Source organism: Lagopus muta, chromosome 7 (assembly GCF_023343835.1).
Source record: "Lagopus muta isolate bLagMut1 chromosome 7, bLagMut1 primary, whole genome shotgun sequence".
NCBI lineage: Eukaryota > Metazoa > Chordata > Aves > Galliformes > Phasianidae > Lagopus > Lagopus muta.
The window spans coordinates 18834815-18846853 of NC_064439.1; the positions used below are offsets into that span (position 1 = coordinate 18834815).

The following is a 12039-nucleotide window of genomic DNA, read 5'->3' on the forward strand; positions in this document are numbered from 1 at the left end:
ACTCTTTGTTCAAACATTCAGAAATATTCTTGAATGTGAAGAAACTGTCCTGCCTGTCTAATGATGGTTGACTACTTAAAAACAAATAAAAATCTCAGCTGAATTAGAGCTGCTGGTAATGCTTTATTGCTTAGAGCTCCCAACCAGATAAATTGTGATTGCTTCTGTTTAGAACATGTTGCCTCAGGAAACCCAAAGTAATTAAAGAACAGCTGAAAAATAATAATGCAGTGAGAGGAAAAAATATTCAGGAGCAAAGTTACCTCCTGAAAGAAAGAACATTACAGAAAACCTGTACTGCAGGTATACACACTTTTCTCTGAACTAAGTCTCTGAATAAACATGAGGAACAAAAATCAAAGCAGGTCTAGCAGTGTAGTAGATAAACGTACCCACCAATTCTGTTAAAGCAAAATATTCTTGCTCAAATATCTGCAAGAATGGTATACTGAACTTTCTCTTTACGCAGCACTGATTTCATACTATTTGTAGGTAATATTTTCAAATTTCACTGTCTCAATTTTTAAGTTGTCAGTGAAAAATAGCATTTTGTCCAGAGCAGCTACATTTTGTTAGGCACTTGATTAAAGTGTCAGAGTTCAGCTCTTCTTCCGAAGTAACTAAGGTTTATTTAATTATACAGTTTTTCTGAAGTTCTTTTGCCTCTTTGCAAGCACAGACTGGGTGCACCCACCCTAGGGTACAGACTAGGATAGGACTTTTCATAAAGCAGTACGAAACTGCTAGAGAAACAAAAAGTCAAAACACAAGTAAGTAATATCTAGACATTATTTCTGATCTGTGGAGGAGACGATACATCAAGTCACAAACTCATCAGGAGATTACCTTTGATATTCTTAGAAATGTAGAAATACACAGCTGGTGCAACAGAAAAAGTGACTAACACTGGAGGAGGCTGGACAAATGGATAGTAGGAGGAACTGGCAGAATTGTCAGGGTGCATGCATAGCTGTGCACTGGTTGGCAGAGGTAGAGAACGTGTGAGGAACATGGAATTAGGATGTCTGAAAGTCAGCCTGTCAGCAAGACAGGCTGAGTGAGGAGCTGAATTAATAGAATTTGGAATTGTGGAAGCATTAGGAGAATGTATGGGATGTGTAATGTAAGCTACAGGTTACACACAGAGGTATAGAGAAAATGATGTAAGGATAGAAGGCTTTGAACTGAAAGGAGTGGAAGATGATTTTCAGCATAGTATGCAAAAGAGATGTAATGTGATAAGAACAAAAAACCATGACAAAATCATTCTTCAATGTTTTGCAAATTATATTTTTCTAGTTATCTAATCTAGTTATCTAATAATGCTTATTCCTTTATCTGAATCATAGAATCACAGAATTACTAAGGTTGGAAAAGATCCATAAGATCATCTGGTCCAACCATCCACCTATCACCAATAGTTCTCACTAAACCATGTGCCTCAAACACAATGTCCAAACATTCCTCGAACAACTCCAGTGTTGGTAACTCCACCAGCTCCCTGGGCAGCCCATTCCAGCACTTGACCACTCTTTCTGAAAAGTATTATTTCCTAACATCCAGTCTGAATCTCCTCTGGCACAGCTTGAGACCACTCCCTCTAGTCCTATCACTAGGGATGCGAGAGAAGCCGAATCCCAGCTCACTACAACCTCCCTTCAGGTAGTCACAGAGAACAATAAGGTCTCCCCTGAACCTCCTCCTCTCCAGCTCCCTCAGCTGCTCTCACAAGGCTCTCATAAGTGCTCCAGACCCCTCACCAGCTTTGTTGCCCTTCTCTGGATATGCTCCAGGGCCCTGATGTCATGCTTGCAAGTGAGAGGCCCAAAACTGAACACAGTACTTGAGGTGCAGCCTCACCAGTGCTGATTACAGAGGTAGAATTACTTCCCTGCTCCTGCTAGCAACACCATTTCTGATACAAGCCAGGATGCTATTGGCTTTCTTGTCCACCTGGGCACACCATCAACTGAAGTTCAGCCGAGCCCGAGGTCTGTTTCCTCTACACAGTCTTCCAGCCACTCTACCCCAGTCCTGTAATGTTGCCTGGGGTAGGAATACATACTTGTTCATAATAAATTAGCAAAGATCCATAAAAAATAGAAATTTGATTTATATACACTGTTGAAATAGAAGCCAAGGGCTTGTTAATCCCAAGTACTCAAAATATATTATTTCAAGATTTCTACTTTGCTATATTACACATGTAAATGACTAAATATATCTTAAGGTACAATTTGAAAAGGGTATTAACATGACGAGCACTTGTTTATGTACATGGTTGCAGTTCATTATAATACATTCCAAAACAGTATTTTCCTTAGCTAGCCTACTGGTTGGAAAATCAAATTTTTTTTTCAGATTGAGATCTAAGTAAATGTCACCTACTTGAATATATATTTCACTTCTTGTTTTAATCTCTGTGGGGTTAGTTCTTCAAGGAGCTGCTTAATCATCAAAATTAACAAAGCAGTGCACTGAATAGATTCACAACTAACTCAATACACAGTCTGAACAATAAGAGCAGTATAGATTTCTAGCTATTCAAGAACATTTTTATAACGTCTGCATTGGAATTTGTTTAGCCACAATCTTTTGTGGCCTTATCCTTATGAATCCTTATGAATAAAGATTTATAGAGAAATCTTAGATTAGGAATGGTTTACATTCTTATTAGAATCTCTATTTGCACATAAATTTTAATATTTTAATATTATTAATTATTAATAAATTTTAATAATTTATCATATGTGGCATTTAATTTGCTAAGGAAATAATTGACTTTCTTACAGAATACATATGGCTTCATAAGGTATTAGAATTCAACTAATTTTCTTTACAGAGTTCGATTCAGTTAGTTTGTGTGGCAGAAGCCAGATCATACTATTTGAGATGTTCAATGCAATATGCAATAACAGTTTTCCTCTTCAGCCTAAAAATATAACAGTATTGTAAATATTTCTGTAATAACATACCTCCATCCACACACTCTAGGGTGAAAGAAATGTCATCAAGAGCAAATTCTGTGGGTTCACTCTGCCCCACCTCAAATTCAAAGGCAACTCTGAAAGGAGCATTACTGGAAAGGACCACATTTGCATACATCCATTTGTTTTCTTCATTTTTGCTAGAAGACCACATAAGAATATCCATTCCATGTTCTTCAACTGAGTATACCTGTTGACCAAGAAGTCCAAGAGATGTAATTGATTCAGTGCTGAAGAAGAGACAGAGGAATAGGTCTAGCCAGAGTAATATAGCTTTCTTGGTGAGATGCAAAAATTATTAAATACTTTTGCTCTTTCTAACTCAGCTGCAAGTAAAAAGCTACTCTGAAAAAAAAAAAAAAAGAATTGCTAAGAGAATCACTACTTGGAAACCCTACAGACTGTCTCATCAAAGAGAAGCTAAGGACTAAAGACCTAACCCAAATTTCATCTAAACACTGAAAAAAGGCTAAGAATGTTCAAGAGCTACCCTTTCATTTCTAAAATATGCACTTCTTAAAATTGATAGACTAGGTGAAGATTTTGGAGACATAGATGATCGGCTCAGTATTCAGCTTTAAAGCCTCTAGTTTGGTACAATTAATTTATACTATGTTTCATGGTAAGTTAACCTAAACATATTTAGCAAGAACAAATATAAAATAAAGAAAATTGCTGAAAGAAATAGGAATGACAAGTGAATTCACAGGTAAACACTTGGTGGATTAATGTCATGCACAGGCTTCTGGAAATTGTGTAGATTGCATTTCTCATTCAGGTGTTCAAAATCCTCAAACAATTTAAACCAGGGTCAGATATAATGAAAAAGAGTTGGAGCAATGAAAGTCAGCATATTCCAACCATTCCAGCTGATAATTATTTCTTTAAGAGACAGAACATTTTAATTATTATCCTCTCCTCTTCACACTTTGAACACTATAATTCTCTCAAGTTTATAATCTAATTATTCATTAGTTGACCTGGTGGTTCATGTTTCTGCTTTAACATCCCACTTAAACAATGGAACATGAAAAGAATCCCACAAAATCTGAGACTGAAGAAAGTTATAAACTTAAATCCATATCAATTATATGTGTAATTAAATATCTTTGAGTTTCCCAGCCAGCTTAGTAAGACAAACAAGATAAAAACCCAAACCACATACTTTACAGAAGTTACTGCATTGACCAAAATATTTTTAATGACCAAAAAATTGTACATTGTTTCTGTTTTGGAAGAAAGGAGAAGCAAGAGGATTATCATACAATAATCCAAATTAGTACCTAACATAGCCAAGTTTGATGTTGTATTATAGGACTGTGTAACAGCACTATCCAGCAACAGTCTTCCAAAAAGCTAAAAAGCATGCTGAATTTTGAGAAAAAAATAGCTGAATTAAGCCTCTAAAAAAATGAAAAAAAAAAAACTATTTGCATTCACAATATCAGGTCATAAGTCCTTAATAAGCTGAATCTCCCAATTAGACTAATTGCAGGCAAAGTCAAGACTATGTTACAACAACGGTATGTATATCACAGGGACCATTCACTGTTTCACCAATCATGAAATATTACAGTCTCATTACTCTAAATCTTTACAACACACAACAGTATTAGTTGGTTTTAGCCATTACTGTGTCATGCAATGACATTTTCTTTTTTTTGAAGGCTAATACTGAGATAATAATATTGCATTTGGTACACCTAATAGAAAGTTTCACAGATGAACAAACAACTGTTGTGGGAAGAACCAAACACTTTTGAAGACAATACTAGAATCTCTTTATTTGAAGGCTGTCTCACAGTTTAAAATCAGATGTTTCTATGTCTGCTTTATCATCAAGTTGGTAGGAGAGGTTTTTCAAAGCATGCTACCTGCTTGAGCAGGTCTTTGTATGTACTGAGAAGTACATCATGTCTACATGGAGACTGATCTCAAATGGAATACAGACTGCTGTGTACACGCAAGCCAGCCTAGAAATTTCTGCCAAGTATGAGAAATAAACTTTCTGCTGCAGTGCTCCTGAACGCATTTACTTTACTTCCTCAAGTCTTTATCCACTACTTAATCAAGAAAGTGGTTATTTTTCTGTATGCCTCTTAAAAACTGAAGCTGAAATTTCTGAAAAAATATGTAATTTAAAATATATGGTAAATCAGATGAGATTACAACTGAGTTCAGAAAAATGGCGTCTGTTTCTTTTGCTTGGAATATAGATCTCTCAGATTATGCCCACAGAAAGTAAAAGATGTCGTGGTGTATCCTTCACAAAGGTTACTTTTGTCTCTGAAGTTTGAAGCATTTTTTGAGTTTATTTAGTGTACAGAAGACTTTTGCTTTTTCATAAGGATACACATCGTATAATTGCTGAGTAAGGCTGACATAGAATGAAATGAGAATAATCCTCAGTTTCTGCTCAGCAGTGCTGAGTTAGTACATCTGTAAACATACGCAGCACATGAATGGTAGAAAAGCTCTCCAGTGCCCTCGAAAGTTAGAGTGCTGTAATGCTTAGTGCCTTCAGAGATTTTCCAACACCTCCCCACAAAGCAACATACAAATTGCACACTAGCTAGCCTGGTGGAAACAATTTAAGGCTTGAAACAGGAAAAAGCTAATAAAATGAATCCCACCCAACCAAACAATAACAGTAAATCTAAGTCTGCACCTTCGGTGAAAATCCTGTTGAATAACTATCTACCAGGCTGTGGAGAGCATGCTCAAACTAACTGTAAGGTAAATACTATCATTTTAATTTCAGTGTAAGCATATATTGCACTAACTAGCCAGTTTGTACTGACACACTTTCTGGAGTTCATACACAGTCTATATCACAAAGAACAGGAATCAGCAAAAATAGAACTATCACTTCATTTACTGTGGAGTTAAAAGCTGAAGACTGAAAATATCCCAATACACACTTCATGGAGATTCTAAGAAGAATTTAGCATGATAATCTTCAAAAGGCAAATGCATGAGAGAAGCTATTATAGCCACCACTTGGTCTTTCTCCAAGGTGCCTCTACCAGCTGGTTCATTTGTGGTCCATATGTGAATGGCATTCTTTCACAAATCCCATTCCCCTGCTTAAAATCATGACTCAGTTTTAATTCTCCACAGCATGTTCTCTGTGTTAGAGACTCCTTAATTCATCTCATTTTGAGGGTAAGGAAAGTGTATGCTTTTGAAGGTCACAAAATATAAACTGTAATTTTCTACTTAGTCATCAGCAGTAGAACTCATGTGGCTGTCTCATACCCTCACGTTGACTCTTCAAGAATCTTCCTGATTTTCCCTGACTCTAGTAGTTGTTATACAGGAAGGTACTATGTTCCATCTGGAAGGTTAATTAATTGGCTAATAACCAAGAAGTCAAAGTAACTCTGAAGAGGGTGTTCTCCCCATGTTCCTACCATACTTTCTTAAATCACCAGCCTAGGAAGCAGGAGAATCTTGGGAAAGGCAACATATACTAGGCAACAGAGACGTGTCAGTTAAAAAAACGACTCCAGTGAATAAAGCTGCTAAGTTTTCTATTCCATATCCTTAAGGTCATGTCTTCCAAATATTTTCGTTCCTTGGCAGTCATCTTTGTACACTTACTAGGATCTATAGGAAATACAGGAGCAATGAAATTGTTTCTCTAAAGCCCATGAGCAGATTAGCAAAATAGAATCACCATTTATTATTATTCTGGAGAAACACTTGAAGTGGTGCCTCTTTTCTTTTTCTTGCCTTAAATATGAGTTTGAAGCAATGAAAAACATAGCCATTTTTAGTAAAATTGAGCCATCCTACTCAAAAATTTATTGCACCTCATTTCCTTTAGTATCAACAAATATCAAGGCAGAAGACTAATATATTAGAATTATACTATCACTTCGGGAATTAACATTGGCTTTAATTCTCAACTGTATGACAAACTCACAAACTCCTGGAATAAACTAATAGAAAAAGCATGCCACAGTTTAATGAAAGCAGAATGCTTTCTGTCTCTCTGACACATGAAAAATAGGATTGTCACTGGAACACAATAGATGTTAAAATAACCTTGATTTCATGCTGCAATGTCTCTACTGTTTCATTAAAAACAACTAAACAGTTACCAAACTTGAAGAAAAATGTATGTTTTTAAATTTACATTTGCAGGATTTACACAATAAAAATCACATATATTTAGAATTATTTCCTTTTAAGAGTATATTAATTAATATATCAGACTAGTCCTGTTTTTAATGCTGAATAAATCAACTCTCAAAGGCTGTTGCCAATTACTTCTAAGAAAATCTTATGCTTTGTAGTAAATCATTATGAAATTATTTTCTTATCTTGTTGGCTACTAGTTGACTGATATCCCAAAGCATTAGTACTCAGATCTTTTAAAAATAGCATTCATTCTATCTTAATGCAAGAGGAGTTTTTGTGAATATTGTAACCTTTTTAAAGTTAATAACAATAATACCCTATGCTTTTGCTTCCCTGTAAAAAATTACAAAGTTTATGGTAATAGAAATCTGTCACTGAAATATGTATTTTGAATAAAGAAGAGAAAGTACTTTTAATTCTTCTTTCTCTAATCTCAATGAATGTTCCCTTTGTTGTGTTAAAATAGAATTATTTCCATAACATTTTTTCTTGCTTTACATTATTTTGAGAAGCTCTACTACATCTACTTACATTGAGACATCATTCATTTTTATATTTCTTTCTACAGATTTAGTCATTTTAAACATTCATCTCTGCATATATTCTCTCTCTGCAGTCTTTTCTTTTAATACAGATCTGACAAGAATGTTGCAGAAAGCTGTATATCAGATAATGCCTGTAATATCAGCTGTAGTAGTGACATTATTATATTCCAGCACAATATTCAGATTTCCTACTACAATTTGACTTTTTTCACCTCCATTGCCTGAGCAAAAATCTTCACTGGGCTGTTACCTTTTTGGCTTTCCTTTTTTTTTTTTTTTGTATAATCTTTTGGACATTTTTTTATTATTTAACTGATTGCAGTTCCTTTTTATTCTTGATGTTTTAATGTGTTTCTACACCAAAAAAAAAAAAAGCAATGCTGCTGATAGGAAAACTTGTGTGCTGGATTAAGAAAATTCTTAATGGATCTCTTTTCTGAAATCAAAGCTAATCAAAGTTAACTAGTTTGTTTGAAAGGGGTTTAAGAAACAAAAAAAGGAAAAAAGTAAAGCAGACTTTGGCTGGCACCTAAACACATACAGAACTCTACTTATTTACTAATTCTAAGTGTTCTGCAATGATTGAAAAAACTCCAGTTTACAAACTCCTTAAATAAAAAAATCTTGTCTACATTCTTGCATACTGAACTTAAAACAAATATTACATGGATAATTACCAACAGATCCAAAAGATAATCACTGTGTGCTTTTTACTTCAATTTAATCTGTAACTGCTCTTGACCTTTACCTGCTGTTCTATTTTCTTAATCTGAATGTGCAGAGTTTGAATATGTGGAGGGATAAGTAATGTAAACTGAGAAGAATAATAGGTTTGAAGGCATGACGTAGTATTTTAAAAGCTGTGTTCAAATAATAAATTTACAAGCTTGTTGTATGAAAACTGCTTAAAAAAAATTATGATGAACTATCACAGAATCAGATTCACAAAATCGTAGGGGTTGGAAGAGACATTTGGAGACCATCTAGTCCAGCCACCTGCTAAAGTAGGTTCCCTAGAGTAGGAAGAGTACACAGAGTAGACAGGAAAGAAGGTTTTGATAGTTTTTGATAGTGAGATAGGCAATGTTAATTCCTGTATAGGTAGTAAAAGGACTTCAAGTGAAAATAAGACTAGAACAAAGTCATTATTGTTAAAGTTGACAGAATTTTTTCGTGTATTGTTGTGATGAAAGTGAAGCTGAGGTGAAGTACAGCTAACAGTCTCTGAGACTGAGATCACTTCAGATGCTGAAATTCAAACCACTACTAATGAAGTATTACTATGGCATGATTTAGTGGAAGTGATTTTCTCTTACCTTTAAGACTCCTGTTTGCCTAGAAGCAAACATCCAGAACCAGAATCGAACTCTGCAGACCCCAAGGCTGGCTGGGAAGAATTTGGTAGTGATTATCCTGGCTCTACTTCCTTCTTCCTGTGCAGTTGAGTTTACATACAAGAAGTGCTGTCCTTTACCTTAGTGAAAAAAAAGGTTAAAAACACTTAAAGTTTTTCAGTGCTACTTTATGCTTTAGAGGATAATCTTTTTTAACACCTCAGGTACTGTTATCTTTTACGACATGCATGTATACCCAGCCTCAATTAGAGATGTTAAACCTTTGCCTGTTTGTGTTTACTACATTCAATATTAATATAACATTCTGCAGACTTCACTTTGCCTTTTCATCCTTGCTTAGATACTTGATTCATGTCACAGTAATAAATTTAAATCATGTTGCAAACACTGACATTCATTCACAGATCCTGAAAAAGTCAGTAAGGAGGAGGTCCTGTTTATGAACTTCAAACGTTACTGTCCCAAACTACCTAGCTCTTCTTTGATAGTATTCAGAGAGTCAGCCAATTCTTTCTGTTCCTCAACTGCATAAACATATGAAATACTGGAATGCGCTGGTACACAGAACTGGTAAGTCTACTTACAAAAGCTTACAGGCCTTAGAGAGCATTAGTTCAGAGAGACAAATATTGATTTTGGATACCAGTCAAATGAAACCCAGAATTTGGATAATTTGCAATAAGTAGTATCTATCAAAGAAATAGTCTATTTCTATTGTTGCCCTTGAAGCAATAATTTTTGAAATGATTTTCAGATAGGTTTATCTAGGTGCCATGTCAAGCTTCAAACTTTTTCAGAAAACAAATTTTCTCAGTTGAGAAAAAAATATTTGCAAAACTGTAATTACATGGATATACCATATTATTCATAAATATAATGATTCCAAAAATTTGCATACTAAGGAATGAACTGTGATAACAGGGTGTCTGCCTCCTTGATAAATAATATATGATATATGGCAAAATTATATACATAATAGGCAATGAAAATGAAATAAATCTGCTTTTCCAGGTGTTGAAGTCTGTGAGGTTGAAATGTTCTGCACTTGAACAGCTACATCCTTTGAGTGTTTAAATACCTCACGGATACTGTGGTAGAAGGTTGAAAGTGCCTTGCTTTGGAACAAGAGAAAAAATTACGATATGGAAATTTATGGAAATGAAAGTTTTTACAAGTGAGACCTGAATAAACTGCACCGTGGCCAGATTGCATAATGTTACACAGTTGAAACACAGCTGTTATTTATCGCTAAAGGTTTCGTATTTAAATCACAGGGTTTATCTTCTCCTAGAGACTATACTAACGCAGTAAGTTGTTCTGTTAAAATAATGTAAAATTTTCAGAAATTAACATTCTGAATGGATTGACAGATATTTCTGTACATAACAGGGAGTCAGTATCTAGACTGCTCGCAATTCTGACAAGCGATTCCTTTTCATTATAGCTAATGTGTAAATTTCTTGCTCACTTCATATACAAGTAAATTACAAAAACAGGCAATTTTGTGAAAACATTTGCTGAAATTCCATTTTTCTTTATCTCCTCTTTTTATTAACTTTATTTTTCTTATGATTGCTAGGTAATTTCAAAGATGAAAAGATAAATCAATTGAATTTAAGGAACTGAAATGGAAAAATATACTATATCTTATTGAAGAGCTGAGGGCTAGTGTTTCGTTTATCATTACACTGCATCAAAGGAAGAGCAAGAAAGCAAATCAGACCACTGATTTGCAAGGAACAGCTTGCCTGGAATAGGTGCATTAGTTTCTATCTCTCTCTGTTCCATCCCTTTTCAAGAGGAATGAATTTCCACATTTACAGCCAATGGCAACACAGACTAGCATAGATATCTGCTTCTTCTAAAGTGACAAACTGTGATTGGTGGCAGTTAAGCATTTTCCTCATGATTTGGCTAGCAGCTTCTGCAGCAGGTGTAGGATCTGGTAAATGAAAAGGAAAGATTAATGTGTAGGACAGAAATTGCTGCAGCCGCCTGCTGATGTCTTTGTTTAGTTTGAAATGTGAAACAACAAAAAAACTTAAAACATGGAGCTCATACTGATTAACAGTTCAAAGAAAAACTGTAGATATTGTGACACTTCTACGTTGAATACAAAAAATTCTTTGCTCATACGAAAACCTACAATAGGATTCCCAACCATTAAAATTTCTACAATACAACGAAGCAATTCTGAAATAAAAATTGGGATATTTATGGAAGAAATTAAATTTCTCTCAAGCCAAAATCAAGGAGAAAAGTTAAGACCCTACTTATGAATCTTAAGCATTTCACATACACCCGCACAGACTCCTCAACTGCTCTTTAAGGATCAGTGAATAAACAGCATGTTTTCCAGGACTTCATTAATCATCATCACTGTACAATACTCTAGGAGAAGTAGATTATTTGAAACATTGACAATATTAATATCAATAATTTAGTACCTTACTATTACTGAAAAATATATCCCCTTTTATTTTGTATTAAAATATTAGTATCTGTATCTTTCAATAGTTTTCAAATAAACTCTTAATAAATTTTTTCATTGATGACTTCTAAAAATATAGTGGTTTTATAGAAGTATGTTGCATAGTTTTAAAAGAGTTCTGCTGTATCCCAGATGAATACCTGGTGTATGGTCTGTACCAGGACTCATTTTTCCAGTGACACCAGCACTGCTAACATTCCAGTCAAAGTCATCCCCAGAGTCTTGTGTTAATCCACATACAGTTGTCCATTCTTGCTCTTGTGTTTCAAAGTTACAACTTCCAGGAATGCTTGTGTAGTAACCTGAAAATATAGAAAGCCTCACCTCAGTTCTACAAGAATGTAATGGACATACTGAACATGGTAAAGGAGAGGATTCTATTTTGCTAATATCATGATTCTCTGTTTTCCCATAAGTGGACATAAATAATATGTTAGTGATGAGAACCAAACAAACAAACAAAACGAACAAGAACAACAACAAAACACAAAACCCACCATCCATTTCTTCCTGGG

General features: G+C 34.7%; 1 protein-coding gene across 1 annotated transcript in view; it reads right to left on the reverse strand.

Annotated features, from left to right (window-relative positions):
- MALRD1 (MAM and LDL receptor class A domain containing 1) overlaps positions 1–12039 on the reverse strand; it is a 203587-nt gene that overhangs the window by 53708 nt on the left and 137840 nt on the right. Inside the window, exons 30-32 of the mRNA XM_048950504.1 lie at positions 11665–11826; positions 8995–9152; positions 2976–3177 (exon numbers count right to left, since the gene is read on the reverse strand). Coding sequence (XP_048806461.1) covers positions 2976–3177; positions 8995–9152; positions 11665–11826 — 522 coding nt within the window. The remainder of the gene's footprint in view (positions 1–2975; positions 3178–8994; positions 9153–11664; positions 11827–12039) is intronic.